Consider the following 21,027-nt stretch of genomic DNA (forward strand, 5'->3'; position numbering starts at 1 on the left):
CGTCTTGGTTTAGATATCAAAATATCCATGTTGAACTTTTTTTTCGTTACCCAGCTTCAATCTTGTTGTCTTTTCGCTTCAGCACATAACCACGAGAAGTAGGTGATGGAAGATTGAGAGTCATTAATTCACGTTCCGATTCTATTTTCTGTTACGATGCCGATTGGAAGACCATCCATCGAGTCACCTAGCTCTACCATGGTCTTGTCGTAGACTCTACTTGTTTGCTCATGCCAATCATCCTCATCTTCAATGTCGTCGACGTTGATATCTTCGGGCCCGTCATCTTCGTCCAGAATCAAATCACCATCCATATCAGTATCTTCTACCGAAGGCTCAGGTGTGATTTTGTCGTCTTCATCAAACTCTCCTCTGTTCAGGACACCAACAACGCATACTCTTGTCCTCTCAACCAAGCTCTTTATGCGGACCTTTTCTGTGCCACTGACACCACGGCCCGTGTTGAAACCAGGCAGTATCTCATCGGTAGCAACATCTCTGCCTACAATCAACGAAGCAAAGGCATGATCTAGCTTGCCCAGAAGCCTGAAAAGCTGACGAGGAGCGAGTGGGAAAGCCGGAATCATTGTGTTGACAAGAAGCGCCAAGTTGATCAGGTATGGCACTTGCAAGGCAGGAGTTCCACTGATCCAGATAACGGCAATAAGCTCGTCGACATCTTTTGCAGCTTCGCCAAAGCCAGAGTATCCCTGTACGTCGTTCCACTCTTCTGATTGCTGTAATCTCTTTTCTGTGGCTGGATCGTTGAGTTGTTCAATCATCCTGCCCTCCTCGTCCATTTCTCGTATGCCCCCATGACCGAGCGAAGGGTCTCTCTTTGCAAAACGTCGTTGAATATGAAGCAATCGCTGATCGACATGGCGGATCAATCTCGACTCCTTGGTACCACCAGGCTTCAGAGGAGTTCTTCGCGGTTGTGGAAGTGAGTTTGGCGTGTGCGAGGAAGCGATGGACGAAGGCGACAGAGGTACAAAGCCTCCTCCTGCCAGATCCGACATGATTGCGTTCAACAGCGGCAGCAGCACGCGATCTTCAATTATGGAGGGCAAGTACGGACGTAACAAACGTAACAGGAAGGTGATGTCAAAAGTCGCGAATGGCCGGCCGCGCTCGGAGCCGAGGCACTTTTTGGGTCGCCGCTTCCCGAGCTCGCCGCCAATCAAGACGAGACGAACAAGCTCGCGTGCATGCATTCTTGACCGGCAACAAGCATTTCATCTCGTACTCTAAACCACTCTTATCTCCGCCGTCACCGTCACCTTCCCAAGACATTCTAGCTTGTGATTGATATTCATCTATTTCTCCTCAAGAAGACCCCACCCTTGTGTGTCCCTTGCAGCTGCTCGCCTTCTCAACACGACGATCATCCTTGCCATTTGGATCTTCACCATGCTGTCCTGTATTCGTATAAGTAGGGCAATGCCTCCATAGGAGGATGTCTTGTCTCAGATCATCTCCGCTACTCAGCTTTCATCTTCCACCATGAGTGCCGCAAAGCTGTTCCTGCTCGCTGGCTTGCTTGCCACTGGCTCGTATGCCTCGCCCGTCCAAGCCAGAACTCCTTATGCTGTCAAGGACTCGCATTTCGTTCCCTCCAAGTGGAGACAGGTTGCTCCTGCTCCTTCGACTCACAACATTGATCTCCGTATTGCTATCAAGCAGAACTCATTCGATGACTTGGAGAGACATTTGTACGAGGGTAAGTGACATCATGTGATACCGGCTACCAACTGTTCTCATGTCTGACAAAACTTCCCAGTTTCTGATCCCGACCACTCGCGTTACGGTCAACACCTGAGCGAACTTGATGTCAAGAAGCTCGTGCAGCCTGCAGACCACTCATTGGCTCTTGTTCACGAGTGGCTGGCCGACAACGGTATCGAGACTGGTGACCTTTCTTACAGCGCCGCAAAGGATTGGATCAAGGTCTCGCTGCCTGTTGGCCGCATTGAGAGCCTCCTCGACACAAAGTACAGCGTCTACCGCCACGAAGATGGCTCCGAGACTGTCCGCACATCCGAGTGGTCTCTTCCCGTCCACCTTCACGAGCACATCGACACCATTCAACCCACAAACTCGTTTTTCCGTAGCACACCAAAGGCTGTGACTCTCGAGGTCAACAAATTCGGTGGTTCCTACTCCAAGGACGTCACGTACCATCAAGATCCTAACGTCACAGCGATTTGCACACCAAGAGGTGTCACACCGCTGTGCATGAGAACCTTGTACGAGACTATCGACTACATTCCCCAGTCTGCTGGTAAGAACAAGATGGCTCTTGCCAACTATCTCGGAGAGACCAACAACCGTTCCGACACTTCGCTCTTCCTCCAAAAGTTCCGCCCTGAGGCCGCCGCAGCAGCCTACAGCTTCAAGTTCGATGTCATCAACAACGGTAGCACATCGCAGGCCGTTGTACAGTCCAGGATCGACATAGAAGGTGATCTCGATGTTGAGACCATGTTGGGAGTGGGCTGGCCTACCCCTTTGACTGCCTACGCTGTCGGTGGCTCTCCTCCGTTCATTCCTTCCAACGGTACCACTACCAACACCAACGAGCCTTACCTCGACTGGCTCCAGCACGTTCTCGCACAGTCAGATGACGTCCTGCCTCAAGTCGTTTCTACCTCCTACGACGACGAAGAGCAGACTGTTCCTCCATCCTACGCCAAGCGTGTCTGTGAAGACCTCGCTCAACTTGGTGCTCGTGGTGTTTCTGTCTTTTACGCTTCAGGTGATAGCGGTGTCGGTACTTCTGGTGACTGCATTACCAACAACGGCAGCGGTGCCAAGCGCTTCACTCCCGAGTTCCCTTCGACATGCCCTTACGTAACTTCCGTAGGCGCAACCATGGACTTTAACCCTGAAGTTGTCGCTTACCACTCATCTGGATTCGCATCTGGCGGTGGTTTCTCTGACCTGTTCCCTCGTCCTGCATATCAGGACAAGGCCGTCAAGGCTTACCTCAAGACCCTCGGTAACAGAGACGCAGCATACTTCAATGCCAGCGGAAGAGCCTACCCCGATATTGCTGCTCAAGGAAGCTATTTCTCTACCGTCTGGAACGGCACCGATACCCTGGTTTCCGGCACCTCCGCCTCGACTCCTCTGATCGCCGCCATCATCGCTCTCGTCAACGATGCACTCATCGCTGGTGGAAAGCCCACTCTTGGTTTCCTTAACCCTTGGTTGTACAAGAAGGGTTACCGCGCTTTCACCGACATCACCAGTGGTTCTGCTGCCGGATGTTCTGAGATTGGTGATGGCAAAGGCTTCCCCGCTGTCGAGGGCTGGGATCCAGTCACTGGATTCGGTAAGTCTTTGGTTAAACGTCAACTACTAAGACACTATATGCTAATTGCCTCTTTAGGTACTCCTAAGTTCAGAGACCTTATCCACCTCCTCGGAGTTCACGGCACATGGAATCATACAGGAGGCTTCAGCTAGGCTTCAAAGGCTTCATGGTTGATATGATTTCCGATGACCCTAGAGTATTGTTTATGCAGATACAAAAGTATTCAAAAGCCCTGTCATTGCTTGAATTGGCCCTCGACTTGCTCCAAGACGAAGGAAAGCAATGTAGTGATCACAGGCCATTCCCATCTCGTCTCAACACGAATTCTTGAACAACAGCACAGCTGTATCGTGAGGACCAACGTTCACAGTAACCTTCTTCTTCTTGCGACCAAGGTCTGTGTTGTCCCAGATGTCCATTACACGGTAGCAGCCCTTGGCGTCAAGCTCCGGAATCTCCTTGTAATCAGCAGTCATCTTGACCGTCTGATTCAGAGGATTGAACAGCGCCACCATCGTGCCATTGCTCGAAGCCCCGGACCAATACTGAGCAGGGAACGTAGTATTATACGTCCAGTCAGGGTTAATGCCCCACTTATACGGCGCAGCTGGCTTGCCATATACTGGGTCTTGGTTGAATGCTAGCAGAGCTTTATTCTGCAAAACGCCAATGTTGTGGTCGCTGAGTTTTGTTACGTCTGTACCGATGAGGAGAGGCGACTTCATCATCGCCCAGAGGGAGAAGTGAGTACGCACTTCTGCGTTTGTGAGGTTGCCGTTGCCGACTTCGAGCATGTCTGCATCGTTGTGGCCGTAGAAATCGGCGTAATCGGAGAGGAATGAGTTTTGATTGAGGATTTGGAGGATGCGAGTCCATGAAGCTGGATTCATGTCAGAGAAGTGGTCTGTGGACGAGTAGAGAGATGATTTACTCACGATTGATGTCGTTGGACATTCGCCAGGACTGGCCCGTTCCGTTGGCCCACGTCCATGGCAGATCTACGCCCCACTCGCACAGACTGTACAAGATAGTCCTGTTCTGTGCCAGCAAGGCATTGCCCATGATGCGGAACTTCAATGCGGTGAACTTGGTGGTGTAATTGATACCATCTACTGGCCATCCATCTGCACATATCGGGATTGGGCGATCGAAAGAGTAGTGGTGCACAGGTGGGGTGCTGTTCGAACAAGTGCCGTTGACGATGCCAGTAGGAGAGAAGCTTGGGTCTGGCTCACATGACAGGCAGTCATCGTACCACTCTTCTGGCGGGAAGCAGTTGTCGTACTGACGCAGCATTAGAATGTATTCAGTATCATGGAGATGAAGAGCTGCTAACCTTGAGGTAGTCGACACCCCACGAAGCGAATGTCTCTGCATCAATGGCTTCGTAGCCGATCGAGCCTGGGTAACGACCACATGTCATAGTGCCTGCGCTCGAATAGATGCCGAACTTGAAGCCTAGGTCATGCACCTTATTTGCCGTTCCTTGGATACCCTCTGGAAACCTGAGTTCATGTCAGTAATGTCACGTGTGGCCTAAGGAGGGAGGTAATTCACTTGGTGAAGTTGGGCAATAACTGGTGCGTCACGGCATCTCTGCCTGACATCTGAGACCAGCAGTCGTCCGAGTTGACATATTCGTAGCCAGCGGCTTGGAAGCCTTTGTCTTTCATGGCGTTTGCTGCTTGAAGGATTCGAGTCTCGTCAATGTCACAGCCATAGGCATTCTGAAGATTATATCAGTACGCAATCGAGATTTTGCTGCCATCAGCAAGCCATACCCATGAGTTCCATCCTAGTGCTGGCAGTTTTCCAACACCGCCAGGCAGCTGGAGGCCTAGGACTGCTGGGATCGTAGCTAGAGCAAGTACTAATGCTGGAGACATCTTTGAGAGAGGTGTTGCTTGAGCAAAGACGGAGCGAGAGGAAAGATGAAATCAGGTCTATATATCCTGTCTTCTCTATGATGCCCAAAGGGTCAATCGGCTATTATACTTCATGCAACCCTCATGCTTGCTCGAGAATGACCCCGCCATATGCAAGAAGTTATATCCGGCTAAATTGGCAAGGTAGTATGCATATCGTGTGAGGGAAGTCAACTCGGCCGACATGACGTCTTCGCATTAAGGGAGAGAGTGCATGAGAAGATCTCTCTGCGTGCAAAAGCATGGAGCGTGTACCTCTTTAATGTATACTTATTCCTTCAGCAAGGGGGACATTCATTCGGTATTCAAGATTCGCGGTCTCTCCGGCTCTCTGTGAACTCATCGACCATCCCGGAAAACGAATGTGCGTCTCGATGGCTCCGCATACTACTACTAAGTCATGGTAGGAGACTAAGAGCGGAGGAGAAGTCATTGTGAAAGCACCTTGAACGTTGTGAGCCGAATTTACCCCGCTCATGCTCCTCCCCGCTCGAGATTTTCTGCACCCCAGACAGGGTCCACATGGAACATCCAGTCCTCGAGTCAGTGTTAATATCCAGCGGCATAATCAATGACAATCAAGCGGAAACATGGCCGGCCACGAGCGGTAACACTGCCGTCCCGGAGCAATGAAGTCTCCGAAAAGGGAACAGAACTTGACAGAATCACCTCCGTCAAGAGCAACAGACATCGCTATGCTTCATCAAATGTGCTATTCAGCTCTGGCACCAGCACCCCGGTCCGTCGAAGGCCAATTGATTCCGATGATTCAATTCCACAGTCATTGCTTCCGACTGTCTTGCAAGATACTGCAGACCCTAGTCGAACAAGTGAACGCGAGGCTTACCTTCTCAAAGTCTGTCGTGCTCTTATGGCCTATGGAGCACCGACTCATCGACTTGAAGAGTACATGTACATGACAGCAGAAGTCATTGGCCTTCGATTGGAATCATTCTATTTGCCAGGGATCATGATCATCTCCTTTAACAACACAATCTGGCGAAGCACAGAAGTACACATTGTCAAGACATCACAGGCTCTAAACTTGTCGAAACTGTACGACTCACATGAGGTGTACAAGAATGTCATCCATGACAAGATGACCATCCGAGACGCCATCACACGACTCGACGAAATCACAACGAGCAAAGACAAGTATCCTCGTTGGTTGTGTGTCATCATGTTTGGTCTTGCCTCTGCATGCATTGGACCAGTGTCATATGGTGCGAGACCTGTGGATCTACCCATCATCTTCATCTTCGGATCCTTACTTGGATTCATGCAGCTGGTCATGGCTGAGAACTCAGAGTTGTACGCTCACGTTTACGAAGTGTCAGCAGCTATTCTGATGACTTTTCTCTCTCGCGCTATCGGCTCGATCAATTATGGTGGCGGCCGCTTATTCTGTTTCTCTGCCATATCACAGGCATCTCTGGTATTGATTCTGCCTGGGTTCATCATCACCAACAGTGCACTGGAGTTGCAATCGAAGAACATTATCTCTGGAGCCGTGCGAATGGTGTACGGCATCATCTTTGTCTTGTTCCTTGCTTTTGGCTTTACTGTTGGAAGCACATTGTATGGTGCATTCGACGGCAATGCGACTTCTGCGACAACTTGCGAAGCGCCATGGCCGTTTTGGTGGCAGGTCACTTTCGTCGTCCCCTTCACATTCTGCTACATCATCATCAACCAAGGCAAATGGAAAAAGGTTCCAGCAATGTTGGTCTTATCCATGATCGGATGGCTTGTCAACTATTACGCCGCTCAGGGATTCTCAAAAAGGACGCGCATCTCCAAGGGCTTCGGTTCAAATATCCAGCTGGCTCAAATGCTCGGAGCTCTTGCAATTGGACTCGTCGCCAACCTTTATTCGCGTCTTGGTCAGGGTCTTGCTGTTGCGTTGCTACATCCTGCTATCTTCATTCAAGTGCCTGGAAGTTTTGCAGCATCTGGCAGTTTGATCAATGCAGTTGCCAATGCTGATCTGCTCACGAAGCATGGGTCTAGGATGTCGAATGATGCGCAGAACAACAGCTTGTTGACGAATGCTGGTCTTGCTATGATTGAGATTGCCATTGGTATCACGGTTGGTATATCTGTCAGTGCGCTTTTGGTATATCCCATACGGAAGAAGAAGAGAAGTGGCTTGTTCAGCTTCTGATCTAGCTCGGGTCTTAGTAAGTATAGAAGCAATAGTTTGTTTTGGAATTATATGGCAAAGTTAGGTAGAAGGTCGAGCACGATCACGAACTTACCCAGCTCTAAACTCAGGCACGATTGCGTCATTCTATTGAGGCATGACAGATGGAGACAGAAAGGGTCACTCTCACCACAGCATGCGATGGTTAAACTCCGGCAATAAATTCAGCTTGATCTTTTTCTCTGCGCTGAAGCTGGCCATCTTTTTCTTCTACAACAACCTCGTCGTCCGTCGAATTGCAGACAAATTGTCGCTGCTACGGACGACGAGAAACGATTCATACGGTAAGCAATTCCTCCTCCAACCTCTGTCCAATGCTTTTCTATGATGATTGCAAGGGATCCGACATGGCCTTCCAAGAGAAGAGCCAAATGCGGACACCATGTTTATTTACTCAATTGTTCCTTCTGAAAGAAATTCTCGCAAACAAATCGTTTCATGTCATACCGTTTCTGCAAAGCAACTCGCTGACATTATCTCAAGACAGATGCACCGACCAATCTAGTTGAAACGAAAAGAGATGGAAATATATACGAATATCTAGCTTCTACAATTAGATGCCAAACACGTTCTACTGTCCTCCCTTTCTCTTCTCCGCCTCCTTCTGTATCCACTCAGCAGCGCTGTCCTTGTACTCGTCATGCCACCTCGACAATGCAGGTCTGCCTTCACACACATCGCCCATGGCGTAGGCCATTCTCGCCTTGTCCAACTCTTCCGAAACATCATCGTCAGGACACACAATGTAGAATTGTCCCTCCATCATCTTCCTCACACCATACTCGGCCACTTGTGAGCCCAACCATGCGCCCTCGGGTTTCTTTGCTTTGGCCTCTTCGTCAGGAATGGGACCAGCATTGCCGCTGAAGCCCGTGTATGTCCACCCAGGAATAAGCAAATGCGTACTGATTAATGGACTCGCACTTCGCAGATCGTGGCAGAGGTGCTCGGCAAGGTGTTTAAGGGTAGCTTTGCTGGCATTGTATGCCGGATTGCCGCCGCCGGGTGGGTTGGTGATGCCTTGCTTGCTTCCGGTAATGACGATTGAGGAAGGTGTGTTTTTATTCTGGAGCAGAGGTAGGAAAGCTGCGATGCCGTTGAGTACGCCAAATACGTTCGTGTCGTAAGTTTTGTGGTGGTATTCTGGGTCCATCCATGTCTGTAGTGCGCCGAAACCTTGGGTAGGCTTGAACGAGGCGCCGGCGTTCAGCATCAAGAGGTCGATGTTGCCGAACTTGGCCTCTACCTCTGACTTGAGGGATCGCCATTGTGTGATCTCGGATACGTCCTGATTGTCTCGTCAGCGATGTTGTTCCGTACAGCGGGCGTCTGGTGCAGCATACCATATCGTAGACCTCGGTCCTCTGTCCATTCTTGGCAGTGCCTGACAAGATTTCCTTTGCCTTCTCGAGTCCTTCGGTAGATTTGTCCACCAGGGCGACATTCATGCCAAACTTCTGACACAGCTGAGCAAAAGCAAAGCCCACACCGGAGGCACCTCCTGTGATGAGAGCCGTGCGTTTAGCTTGGAAGACTTGTGATGCCATTGTTGCGTGTAGTTATGATTGATATCAATACTTGACAATCGTTGTATGCGACAAAGAGAGGAGATAGCTATGTCGTCGACAGAGGAGACTCGAGCTTCTCGAGGCTTTAGCAATGACGAAGGTCAAGAGCCCGAGTGTCTCGGAGTTATGGCGCACCGTCACAGAACCTCGGCATAATTCGACGTCACAATAGCATGTTGCAGTATTGATTTTATGAACAGAACATTAGATTTGGAATGGCATCAAGTGCTTATTGATGATAGTGCTTTTCTCGTGACCTGCTAGGGCTGCGATTATACCTTGAGCGAGGTCTTTTACTTGGTAACTGGTGCGTCCAGAATGCAGTGTCGAACAAGAGCAAACATTGTGCAGTTCTTTGAAACTATCTCAAGCTTTTCTAAGATGACTTCCGCTATCGTCTTAAGGCCTGCTGCCTCTCTCAATATAGAATCTGGTAGGTTATCTATAGTCTGAAGAATATTCTAGAGTAATTCTAACCCCATCGCATGTAATCGCGATAGTAAAAAACTGGAAAAGGTGTTTCTGATCATTGCGAGAGGTACCACCCTGATATGCTGTATGCAACAGCTCAGTGGAGAGCTGTGCCTCGTTGTCAACAGAATTGGACGCAAAGCTAATCACCACGCATCGGAAGATGTTCTTGCTGCAAGGATCCACCAACGTAAATGCGATTTTCTTTGCTCCCAGTTTCTGCTACTTCTGGATAACATCGCCGACCGGCTACGGAGTAGGTCGGATGCGACGGCAGGGTATGTCATCCCACGTTTGCACCCACTTCCTCGTATATGAGTTTCAGCGAGAATTCCAGCGAGAAGAAAGCCGTGCCTGACAAGCTTTGGGGAAGGCGGGTAAGAATGACCGAAAAACGGGCCGTGGTTTCCTGAACTGGGGGGCTCGGCGGGGTATGCATGTAACCTTCTTTCTCAATTTGTTCAAGGCTTGTTCAAGAGAAGGCGTGGAGGCTGGAGCTGTTTTCCACCTTCGTCATTAGGATCACTATAGCGCGAGGGATTTAGCAGTCTTGCTGCGTGCTCGGTGTCTGTCTGCGTAGTATGCGACCTCGAGATGTATCTGCACTTCATATCGATGAAGCTCAAGGAAAGAGGTCTCGAGGCAGAGGCCAGGAAGGGACAGTTACTCCGAACATTCGGCTCATGCATACTTCTTCTCGGACCGGCAGAGCACTGAGTCGGGTCTTCAAGAATCCGTGATCAGCAGCATTTTGAGTACTCGGATGGCAAGTTGGATGATGATCAACAGGTGTTGAGCGTGGCGAACCCGTGGGACAGAGCACGGGAAGAGGATGATCTCCACGGGCACTCCAGGTTAACCCACATGGCGGGGCGCTGGTTGGGAGCATTGACATTGAAGATACTTTCTAGCTCACTCGATCCTGCCTCTTTTGCTGACTTGGCATGAATTGTTGCTGATGTCAAGTGAAAGTGGCCTGCTTCCGACTAGGGCAGGCGTGTACGACAGGGCGCGGAGTGCTTGTGACGCTCAAACATCCACCATATGAAACTTTACCCGAGAGCTACAACCGAAACTTTGTCCAGTCGATGATCAACAGCGTGCGTATATAAGTACTCGCCATGTTGCTGCCACTCTCATCCTCTGACATCCAACAAGTCCTTGTTGTTCTGCTGCTTTGTCTCCTCGAGGCTACTGACAGAATGATCTTCCCTTCGTTCAAGAGGGCAACCCTCTTTGCACTGCCTGCGGCAGCAGCAATCTCTCAGTCGACCACCCAATCCGCCTCGACTGAGTCCATTCCCACCAAGCCAATGGACCAGGGTCCTCTTGTGACTTCTTGGTCTGGCGCCACTGCATCAGTCCTCGTCAATGGAACCCTTTCCACGTAAGTTTCTAAAGATCTTGCCTCCTCGGCACGCAAACACTAACCTGCTGGACTAGTTTCACCGCTCAATACACTCTTCCTGCTTCCATCGACTATGGCGCAAACTTGCTTCCTAATGTCGAGGACCCCGAGGCAAAGGTCGCGCAGAGCGTCTGCCCCGGTTACAAGGCCTCGAATGTTGAGCACAATCAGTACGGCTTTACAGCCACTCTGAACCTTGCAGGACAGGCCTGTAACGTCTACGGCACTGACGTTGATGTCCTCAATCTCACCGTCGCCTACCAGTCTGCTCACCGTCTGGCAGTCGAGATCACTCCTGCTCACATCACCGCTGAGAATGCTAGCTGGTACATCTTGCCTTCTGAGCAAGTCTACAAGCCCCAGCAGGGTGTTCCCGATGAGGCTACCGAAGACATTGATCTTCAGTTTGTCTGGTCGAACGATCCTACCTTCAATTTTGCTGTATTGAGAAAGTCAACTGGTGATGTCCTCTTCTCTACCGAGGGTACCGTACTCGTCTTTGAGGACCAGTTCGTCGAGTTTGTATCTGAGCTGCCTGAAAACTACAACCTTTATGGCTTGGGCGAGAGACTTCACGGCATCAGACTCGGCGACAACTTGACTGCCACTATGTTTGCAGCTGACAACGGTAATCCCATTGACCTGAACCTCTATGGTAAGAGAACAGCAGATCCGCATAGTGTGAGAATCTTTGACTGACCAAAAATTAGGCACTCACCCCTTTTACTTGGACACTAGATACTACGAGAAGGATCCCGAGACTAGTGCATTGACTCTCTTGACTGGTAATGCCAGCGCCAATGCCAGCTACATCTCGTACAGTCACGGTGTTTACCTCAGAAACGCCCACGGCCAGGAGCCCATTCTGAATGCCGGAAACATCACTTGGAGAACTCTCGGTGGAAACATTGACCTCTACTTCTTCGACGGTCCTAACCAGGCCGAGGTCACCAAGCAGTACCAGAATGGTGCTATTGGTTTACCTGCCATGCAGCAGTACTGGACCTTTGGTTATCACCAATGCCGCTGGGGCTACAAGAACTGGACTATGATGCAGGATGTCGTCGACAACTTTGCCAAGTTTGGTATTCCTCTCGAGACGATTTGGAACGACATCGACTACATGTTCCAATACCGCGACTTTGAGAACGACCCCAACACCTTCCCTTACGACCAGGGCGAGAAGTTCATCGACGGTCTGCACGCCAACGGCCAGCACTACGTGACCATCGTTGATTCCGCCATCTACATCCCCAACCCTGACAACGCTACTGATGCATACTCTATCTACACCGATGGACATGATATGGATGTGTTCATGAAGAACCCTGACGGTACCGAATACATTGGTGCTGTCTGGCCCGGCTTCACCGTTTTCCCCGACTGGCATGCTGCAAACGCCACCGAGTGGTGGACCCAGTCTCTCAAGACCTGGCGCGAGAAGGTGCAGGTCGACGGAATCTGGATCGACATGTCAGAGGTCAGCTCTTTCTGCGTCGGCAGCTGTGGAACCGGTAGCCTGCATTTGAACCCTGTTCACCCTCCTTTCCACCTTCCTGGAGAGCCCGGATCGATTGACTATGGCTACCCCGAAGGTTTCAACGTCACCAACGCTACCGAAGCTGCTGTCGCTTCGTCCATGTCGGCCGCACAGGCTTCTTCCAACTTGGCCGAACAAGGAACCTCAACCACCACTTCTAGCCCCTACCTCAGAACGACACCTACTGCAGGTGTTCGCAACGTCGACCACCCTCCTTATGTCATCAACAACCAGCTTGGCGACTTGGCTGTTCACGCAGTCGCTCCCAATGCTACTCACGTCGATGGAGTACAGGAATACGACGTGCACAACCTTTTCGGCTACGAGATTTTGAACGCTACCTACCTCGCTTTGGAGCAGACCATCCAAGGCAAACGTCCCTTCATCATTGGCCGCAGTACCTTCGCCGGAGCCGGTCAGTTCGCTGGACACTGGGGTGGTGACAATTATGCTACCTGGGAGTCCATGCTCTTCAGTATCCCTCAGGCCCTCGATTTCTCCCTCTTCGGTATTCCCATGTTCGGTGCCGATACTTGTGGATTCTCTGGAAACTCGGATGAGGAGCTTTGCAACAGGTGGATGCAACTTAGTGCGTTCTTCACCTTCTATCGCAACCACAACACGCTGGGTGATAATTCTCAGGAGCCTTACATTTGGAGCTCCGTCATCGATGCTAGCAAGAAGGCCATGGCCATCCGCTACTCCCTCTTGCCTTATATGTACACTTTGTTCGAGTCCGCACACAAGACCGGTAGTACCGTCCTCCGCGCCATGGCCTGGGAATTCCCCAACGATCCCACCCTCGTCGATGCCAATCGCCAATTCATGCTCGGACCCAGTCTGCTCATCACACCCGTCTTGCTCCCTCTGGTGACCTCAGTCAACGGTGTCTTCCCCGGCAGCAAGGACGGCGTTGTCTGGTACGACTGGTACAACCAATCGGCCGTTACCGCCACCCCCGGCGCCAACGTAACCATGGACGCACCTCTGGGCCACATCAACGTGCACATCCGCGGCGGCAGCGTTCTGCCTCAGCAAGAAGCCGGTCTCACCACGACCGAGTGCAGAAACAGCCCTTGGAGCGTCATCGCCGCTCTCTCTGCCTCAGGCACCGCTACTGGAAGCCTCTACATCGACGACGGCGAGAGCATCATTCAGAACGCAACTCTCAACGTTGACTTTACGGCTGAGAACTCGCGTCTGTACGCTTCTGCTCGCGGACTCTGGCAGGAGAAGAATGCACTTGCCAACATTACTGTGTTGGGCGTGCAAGATGCTCCTCGCAATGTTTCGCTCAACGGCATGGCTTTGATGTCCGGCGTCAACTACAACGCCACCAGCAAGGTTCTCAAGGTTACTGGATTGCAGAATGCCACTGCTTCTGGCGCTTGGGCCAAGGATTGGGTTTTGGAGTGGTAGAGGAGGAGAAGCAGCAATGACTTGACGATAAGATAGACCTACACCGTAAAGAAGGTGGGTCTGATGACGAGGGGCAAACGTCCTCCGGAAAGAAATGTAATTATAATGGCTCTTTTGCTGATGAAATGCAGACATTTCATTGCGAAGACAAAAACTCCCTGTCGCGATTGTGATTACGGTACCCATAAATCCATATACATATCCACAGTCCGTCATCACTCTACGACCACACCAACTTCTTCAACGAATATCCCAAGCTCTCAAGATATCCCGTACTCTTCCTCGCCTCAGCCACAGAAATGACATCCTTCTGCTCGACCTTCAACTTCTTCTCTCCCTTGCCCTCTTCCCCTCCTGCAGTGTTTCTAGCAACGGCTTTGTTGCCGAGCCGTTCAATCTCCTCGCAAATATGCTTTACGCATTCCGCTTCACTCATTTCCCCTTCTGAATTTTTACCCTTGGAGGCAGAGTTGCGTGGCGGCAGTGCTTTGAAGGCAAGCACTCTGCTTTCTGCAGGTTTGAGCGGAGTTTTCTTCGCATCGGTCTCTGCATTACTCGCTTCTTTTTCGTTTGCTAGACTCCTGGTATTCGTGCGCACCACAGCAGGCGTGGAACTCGAGTACCTCACCACAAACCCCACGTTTTTGTTGCTATCCATGTGCGTAGGTCCGAGGGTAGAAGTAATGTAAGCGCCGTGATTGACAGACTCGACGTCAAGCAAATCCACACGCTCAAACGAGCCAACTTTTTCCGTATCCCAGTCAAAGCGGCAGAAATAGAGCGAGGAGTCGGTGAGCAACACGATGCATTCTTCGAATGGCAATGCGCGCAACGTGTTTGCGGAAGCGGGACAGGATAACGTCCAGCCTGATACCATATCCTCGTTGTCTTCGAGGACTATGCGCACGCAGGTTTCGATGGCGGATTGGCGGATCTTCGTCATATCGAGTGCGTAATCCTGATTCATCATGTCGGTTTCGAATTCGTCGAAGACGGAGGCGCCGGCATTGCCGAGCCAGAAATCGATGCAGGTTTGTAGGAAGTAGTCGCCGAAGATGTTGTTGTAGTAGCGGTTGAGGGTCAGACTGAAGTCGGTGAGTGCGCCTTGCCAGTTGCGTTTGCGCGTGCGTGTAAAGTCTCCTTTGAGTGCAGCTGTGCCTGCGTATTGGCGGGATATGGCGTCGCCGTTGTCGGCCCAGAGGTTGTTGTACCATGACGTCTTGGGGTCGGTTTGGAGGTTGATGGAGAGGCCTAGCTCGGCGAGTTGGTCTTGAAGTGCATGACCTGCTGCTCCCGATTGCACGACGTTGGTACGGTCGAGGCAGTCCATGCAATTTGTTCTTAGCACGCCGGTTTGAGTGCTGATGAATTTGTTATCTTGCTGGACGGTCCAGCCGAATTTTTGCATTGCTGGGCGCAGAGTGTCCATGAGGATGGAGACGTTTTCGAATTTCATGCCCTTGCAGACGGTGTGGAAGTCGAACCAGTAAAAGCCGACTTGCTTGCCAGAAACGCCGCCGGAGGTGTTTAAGCTATTTGCGTGCTTCTCGTACGATTCTCCAATCTTTGCTTCTGTGCCGTGCTTGTCGACCAAGGATGCGCACTGTACCTCTCCATAACGCTCGAGCATGTTGCAAAAGTGTTTCTCGAATGCAGATTGATTGGTTGCTTCAGAGCCGTATTGGATGGGGATTGGCTTGAAGCTGTAGGGGCTTTGCGAGAAGAACAGAGGAATGGAACCTCTGACCTGCAGGAAGGAAAAGACCTTGTCGTTGGTGTTCCAGGAAGGTGTAGCAAGAATCTGTTCAGTCTCGACATTGTTGGCAACATTGCCGTCATCGTCAATGCCACGACGCAAGTAGCGTAGTCCTGCACGCTTGACAGAGCGTCTCGAGATCAAAGTCAAAAGTAGCTCCTTTGCTTGCGATTTGTCATCGGTTGTGCTTGCAGTTTCTTTCTCGGCATCCTCCTGAACTTTGACAACTTCTGCTGCTTCTTGCTTCGCATCGACAATCTTGTTTTCTGCATTCTCGGGTGCGTCGACGGTGAAGGCGCGTTGGCCAATGAAGCCTTGGATAACGGGTAGGACGAGGTTGTGCTGGCCGGCTTCCATAAGCGGCTCGGTCAAGTTGTGGTTCCAGAAGTACTGAGATTGTTAGCTTATGGCCAGTGTGAGGATGAATATGAAGTCTTACCAAAGGATCGAAACGCTTGTAAAGAGGCACCGAGGCAGAGGTGGGCTCTTGTCGTGAAAGGCTGCGTGAAAGGTCGTAATCGTAAGAGAAGTAAAAGCTGCGTGAAGCAAAGTACAAGTTTGTCGTCTTGAGAATTCTGGGGATAAGAGTAGCGAGGGTGGTGTCTCCAGGTGCGACTGGTGTTGGCTCGGTGGTAGACTGTTCCTCGTTCGTTGAGGGACGCTCAGATTCGGTGCTCACGGGCGCGTTATCAACCTCGTCCTTCTTGTCCTCGGGCAAAGAGGCTTCAGCTTGTTTCTTCTGCTCCATGGTCAAGTCATCCTCGCTGGCGCTCATGCCTTGCTTGCGAATACCGTCAGACTTCCAACCGCCCTTGGAGAACCATCGCTGGGCAAAACGACCGTATTGACCCTTGTTCTTGATCACGTCTGCGACGACAGTGGTAGCCTTGTTTACAGAACCCTTGGGCACGTTCAACGGCTCGTCGGGCATTTCAACCGATGCATTGTCGTCGTGTTCGTCATCTACTGTTGAGGTCGAGTCGTCTTCGTCGTCGCTGGTGTCTAGAGACTCGGGCTTGTTGCTCTTCAGAGTTGTTTTTGCGTGTTGGATAGCGTTCTGTGCTTCTGTTTGCGAAGCCAGAGGGATGAGGGCGACATTGGTGATGACGTAGATTGGTTTGCCGCGGATCTGAGCAACTTGCTCACGTTTCGAGATGGCGACAAGGTACGAAGAAGATGCGAGGTTCAAGAGGCCTAGGAGGCTTGTCAGCAAAAAGGACGCTACGAGTTGATGGGAGTGCATACCGAGAAGACCATGAGCCTCGAGTCCTTGGCTGGTCGAGTCGTCCGAGTGCTGCTGAAGCGAAGGACTGATATTATGTGTTTGATAGTCGATCTTTACAGGAGGGGACGAGGGTTGTTGGTTTCGCTGAGAAAGAGGTTGCAACAGCAGACCATCTGCCGTCGCGCAGCTGTGTGACCGTCAGTATCACCGAAAACATGTCTCTCTGAAAGCACTTACATGACGAGTTTGCGCACCAGACCAGGCATTGCTACAGCATCCGTTGCATCTGCTGTCTTGAATTCAGATTGTCTCATCAGATGTTTAGTCTGATGTGTTGGTCTTCGTCCTCCTCCAAGCCGTCTTGTCGCCAATGTTTTTGGGTGATGACGTCTGCTGTGATCGCAATGGCCTGATTCTTCGCCTTATTCTGCTCCTACAGCAACGCCTGTTGTTTTCTGTCGAAAGACGCCTGAGAATAATCTCTCGGTTCGTCCGGTAGGAATCGATGAGATATCTCAAAGAACTCTTGAGGTGTTGGACGTCTTGTAGTTTATTCGTCTTGCCGGTCTCATGACCCCCGCTTCCACGCCAACCTCTGCCGTTTCTTTCCCGATGTATTGACGACTACATCCTCATTGACATTAACATCGCAAGGCAGGCACCACTACTAGCAATTGCTGCCCCAAAGCCGTAGTCATGATGAACAGGTAGTAGCTACATCCTCGGAGATCATTTCTCTCATCTCACGCCGGCTCTAGCTCAACCGCCCGTCGGTTATGCCGTCTCAGACCAAAACACCCGTATTGCTTCCAAAGACGCCTCAGTCAAAAAGTCCCATCAAGCGCCATCGTCAGAAGAATGCCAGAAGGCGCTTGGGATAGCCATATGCATGTGACATCTCCGGAATACCCTCTAGCAAAATCCGCTGCATACAAGCCATCCTTGCACAGTCTAGACCATGCTATGGCCTTCGAAAAGAAAATTGGTATCAAGAACATTGTGCTTGTCCAGCCATCCATTTACGGAAACGACAACTCATGCCTCCTAGATGCGCTGAAGGAGATCGGAACTGCACGTGGTCGAGGCGTGGTGGCCTTTGATCCTGACGACACTGACGGCAGAACATTGTGGGAGTGGCACCAACTGGGTGTTCGTGGCGTTAGACTCAACTTCAAATCGACGAACGAATCATTTGATCCGGACACCGTCAAGAAGACTCTGTGCAAGTACGCGGCTGCCGTGTATCCGCTCGAATGGGTGATTGAGCTGTTCATCGATCTCGAGCAACTTCGCCTCCTGTCCGACATTATACCTCAGCTTGGAGTCAAAGTCTGCATTGCTCATTTCGGCGCTCCGGATATGAGAAGATGGGAGTCACATCCCTCAGATGCGTCGAAAGTTCCTGGCATGCAGCATCTTACGGCGCTCTTGTCACAAACTGACCAAACCTGGGTCAAGCTTTCAGGCCACTATCGCTATGATCCTTTAGCTGATAGTATGGCCGGTACTGAAGCGATAGCCAAGTTGTTGTTAAAGACCGCGAGACACAGAATGGTCTTTGCGTCAGATTGGCCGCACACACGCTTCGAGGGCTTGGACGTGAAGCCCTTCGTTTCCAGATGTCTCGATTGGGCAGAAGAGTTCGATGCAAAGGACTTGGTGTTCCGTGAGAACGCAGAGGAGCTGTGGGACGATAGCTCGGATTGGGTTGCTGAGATGATTGGTGAGCCAGGTCAATATTAGCCAGACCAAAGGGGTCTGCGTTGAGCAATCAGGTGGGATTCAGTGACGCATGTCACGAGCAGATTCAAAAATATGATATTAATAAGTCCTTAGGTGTCTGCCGGCCAGTCCCAAGCTTGTATGAGATGCTTCTGTGTAGACAGTGTGTGCCGGGCATGAACCCTGTCCGTGTACTTCAATATCTCAAGCAATTCTTCTTGCTCTATGCGAGAAGTAAAGCGATCACCACACCATGATATACCCATGCATGAAGTGACCCAAATGGCTGCTGTTTTGCAACCACCCTGAGCGATGCCGCACAGAGTTCTTGCATGGAATCTGAGTTGTTCCTAGACTGAAGTTAGTGATGGCCGAAGCTGAGAGATTTCTGCGGAAACGTACATCAACAGTCTGCTCAAATGCCTTCCTCTGCAAACCAAGTCTGGGTATATTTGGGTCATGAGCGACAAGAAGAATTTTCGACAAGTGGTAATGCTGGATACCCTTAGCAATGGCGTCGCCGGTATACCAAGTCTTCGTGAACAAGTTTCCCTTGACGCCAGAGGGTTGAGATTGAAAAATCGGGTTGAAAGATCGAGGCTTATGGGCCATCCATGCTTCTCCGTAGTCGTTGAGTGCCTGATACGCCGTTTGATTGAGTGAACCGTTCTGGAAACAGTGATTGATCACATCCGCGCAATGGACGATGATCCGATTGGTCCATGTACAGTCATCCGCCGCTGAGAATGAACGATCCAGGTTGCAGTGTTCCAATACGGGTACAATCGGCCTCTGATTGATGAAAGCCACGACCATCTCTTGACGGAAGCCAACCCACCAAGCCGCTTGTCGTAGACCGCCTCGTGTAGCAATTCTTTCTTGCGCGCTAATGAGAGCATGTAAAGCAGGCAGATGACTCTGTTGATCGTAACCGGAAAGAGAGACTAGATAATGTCAGCATCCATACATTCAACCTCTATATTTGCACTTACTGTCCATTTCTTCCATGACTCTTAGAATGACTACAGCAGCCAATATGTAGTCCTCAATCAGTGCGTCGGGCTCGTTCAGCACTGGTATTAGGTGATCCAGTGTTTCCTGGAAGTAGGTCTCTGGCGTCGGATCCGTCATTCCTATCGTCTTAGACATATGCTTGGAGGCACACGCGAATATTGACGTTAAAAGAATTGGTGAAAGAAACGCCATACGAGGCACGAGGCGACCAAATATCGAGTCTCGGCAAACAACATCGATACTCGGAGCTAGATGCTCAATAAAGTGTTGCATTAGTCGAGCCTCATGCGGTGACAGTGTGGGTGTCGTGGGTAGAGAAAAGGCCGCCTCTGGTGATATTTCGGTTACACGACCAGTAGATGGATCTCTGGGCGAGCCAAAGTTCCGGAAGTTATGTGGTGACAAAGCATCACTGTTGGACAGTCGACTCTGATGCAAAGAAACATGCGTAGCCGAGTTGTTATCCAGAGCAAACTCGAACAAGGGTGATATGCCGGTCGTTGATGTCGTGAAGGTTGCGTCTGGTATGGACTCCGTCGTGAGATCTATTGGAACGCTACGTGAGCGCTCAGCTCTGCACTCGGCAGCGGCCTCCACGAGTGTTTCGAAACGAGTTGATGCTTGAGTCTGATCAAGGTTGATAGTAGCACCGGCGTCCTGTTCCAGGGCCTGAACATGAGCTGTTATTTGATCGTGTTGTTCAACGGGTGCTCCTTCAAGATGTGATGCTGGGACGGACTCGATAGTTACTGATATCAACTGACTCGGATCATCCACGTCGTCCTCGAAGTCTAGCAATTGGCCATCGCTGGAGATTGTCGATTCGTTCTCGTCGATGAATATCAATTCTTTGTGGACTCTAATCCAAGGCTGCCCGGTCGGAAACTTGGGCTGATGTTTAGATGGGTTGGCAAGTCTGGAACTACAGTCAGTACGAAACTGACATGACAGTCAAGCCGCCCATATCTCAAGAGCATTAGAGGCAATCAATTCTCGGCATCTTACCTTGCCTTCTTCTTCGGCGGCTCAGGCAGCTCGGCCCGGCTCACACACTCGACATCATCTTTGAGGCATCGCGAGCATTTGGGCTTCTTGCGATCACATTTCAAATGCCGTAGCCGACACTGTTGACTATGAGGGGAGCAGTCAGCTCGGCCAAGCCGTGAAGGTTGCCAGATGGGGAACAGGAAGCCTACCACGCAAGTCTTTCTCCGCCATTCATCGCATCACTCGGAATGAGCGGCAACGGTGTCGCGCGGGGTTAATTGATCGCAAGGGCTCGCGGACTTCGGACTGTGTGTAAGTTGCGTAGGGAGGAGAGAAAGTGGTTGACGAGATGTCTTCGGAAAAGATCTTGCTCAGCGCTCGGGAAGGTAGTTGCCTGATCGGTCGTCAGAAGGAACGTTTTGGGAAAGTTCCACGCAACCCCGCTACTCCACACTCCACATTCGAGGAGCCCC

The 21,027-nt window shown here is 50.9% G+C and overlaps 9 protein-coding genes across 9 annotated transcripts; 4 read left to right on the forward strand and 5 right to left on the reverse strand.

Annotated features, from left to right (window-relative positions):
* Positions 1–128: 128 nt before the first annotated feature.
* M436DRAFT_58268 (uncharacterized protein) lies at positions 129–1,019 on the reverse strand (the record flags this gene model as incomplete). The annotated part of the gene is made up of 2 exons (XM_013567188.1): positions 129–757; positions 821–1,019. 2 exons carry the CDS (start codon positions 1,017–1,019, stop codon positions 129–131), a joined length of 828 nt encoding a protein of 275 aa, XP_013422642.1.
* A 484-nt stretch (positions 1,020–1,503) lies between these two features.
* M436DRAFT_76872 (tripeptidyl peptidase-like protein) lies at positions 1,504–3,468 on the forward strand (the record flags this gene model as incomplete). The annotated part of the gene is made up of 3 exons (XM_013567226.1): positions 1,504–1,720; positions 1,781–3,334; positions 3,392–3,468. The coding sequence occupies 3 exons, from the start codon at positions 1,504–1,506 to the stop codon at positions 3,466–3,468; spliced, it is 1,848 nt and encodes a 615-aa protein (XP_013422680.1).
* Positions 3,469–3,630: 162 nt separating this feature from the next.
* Positions 3,631–5,202, reverse strand: M436DRAFT_58353 (alpha-galactosidase 1; the record flags this gene model as incomplete). Its single annotated transcript, XM_013567201.1, has 5 exons — positions 3,631–4,196; positions 4,252–4,600; positions 4,653–4,821; positions 4,874–5,043; positions 5,098–5,202. The coding sequence occupies 5 exons, from the start codon at positions 5,200–5,202 to the stop codon at positions 3,631–3,633; spliced, it is 1,359 nt and encodes a 452-aa protein (XP_013422655.1).
* Positions 5,203–5,831: 629 nt separating this feature from the next.
* Positions 5,832–7,405, forward strand: M436DRAFT_76874 (DUF1212-domain-containing protein; the record flags this gene model as incomplete). The annotated part of the gene is made up of 2 exons (XM_013567227.1): positions 5,832–5,848; positions 5,905–7,405. 2 exons carry the CDS (start codon positions 5,832–5,834, stop codon positions 7,403–7,405), a joined length of 1,518 nt encoding a protein of 505 aa, XP_013422681.1.
* Positions 7,406–8,015: 610 nt separating this feature from the next.
* Positions 8,016–8,991, reverse strand: M436DRAFT_58402 (putative NADP(+)-dependent dehydrogenase; the record flags this gene model as incomplete). The annotated part of the gene is made up of 2 exons (XM_013567209.1): positions 8,016–8,732; positions 8,800–8,991. The coding sequence occupies 2 exons, from the start codon at positions 8,989–8,991 to the stop codon at positions 8,016–8,018; spliced, it is 909 nt and encodes a 302-aa protein (XP_013422663.1).
* A 1,694-nt stretch (positions 8,992–10,685) lies between these two features.
* Positions 10,686–13,850, forward strand: M436DRAFT_58398 (uncharacterized protein; the record flags this gene model as incomplete). The annotated part of the gene is made up of 3 exons (XM_013567208.1): positions 10,686–10,870; positions 10,927–11,546; positions 11,602–13,850. The coding sequence occupies 3 exons, from the start codon at positions 10,686–10,688 to the stop codon at positions 13,848–13,850; spliced, it is 3,054 nt and encodes a 1,017-aa protein (XP_013422662.1).
* A 220-nt stretch (positions 13,851–14,070) lies between these two features.
* On the reverse strand, positions 14,071–17,097 carry M436DRAFT_58341 (uncharacterized protein; the record flags this gene model as incomplete). The annotated part of the gene is made up of 4 exons (XM_013567199.1): positions 14,071–15,996; positions 16,046–16,743; positions 16,852–17,018; positions 17,069–17,097. The coding sequence occupies 4 exons, from the start codon at positions 17,095–17,097 to the stop codon at positions 14,071–14,073; spliced, it is 2,820 nt and encodes a 939-aa protein (XP_013422653.1).
* Positions 17,098–17,689: 592 nt separating this feature from the next.
* M436DRAFT_58313 (amidohydrolase 2) lies at positions 17,690–18,574 on the forward strand (the record flags this gene model as incomplete). The annotated part of the gene is made up of 1 exon (XM_013567193.1): positions 17,690–18,574. The coding sequence occupies one exon, from the start codon at positions 17,690–17,692 to the stop codon at positions 18,572–18,574; it is 885 nt and encodes a 294-aa protein (XP_013422647.1).
* An 89-nt stretch (positions 18,575–18,663) lies between these two features.
* M436DRAFT_58386 (uncharacterized protein) lies at positions 18,664–19,972 on the reverse strand (the record flags this gene model as incomplete). Its single annotated transcript, XM_013567206.1, has 3 exons — positions 18,664–18,903; positions 18,956–19,497; positions 19,546–19,972. Coding segments are annotated over 3 exons (1,209 nt in total), but the record flags the coding sequence as incomplete, so codon positions are not given.
* Positions 19,973–21,027: the final 1,055 nt, after the last annotated feature.

This window comes from Aureobasidium namibiae (assembly GCF_000721765.1).
Source record: "Aureobasidium namibiae CBS 147.97 unplaced genomic scaffold scaffold_28, whole genome shotgun sequence".
Taxonomy (NCBI): Eukaryota; Fungi; Ascomycota; class Dothideomycetes; order Dothideales; family Saccotheciaceae; genus Aureobasidium; species Aureobasidium namibiae.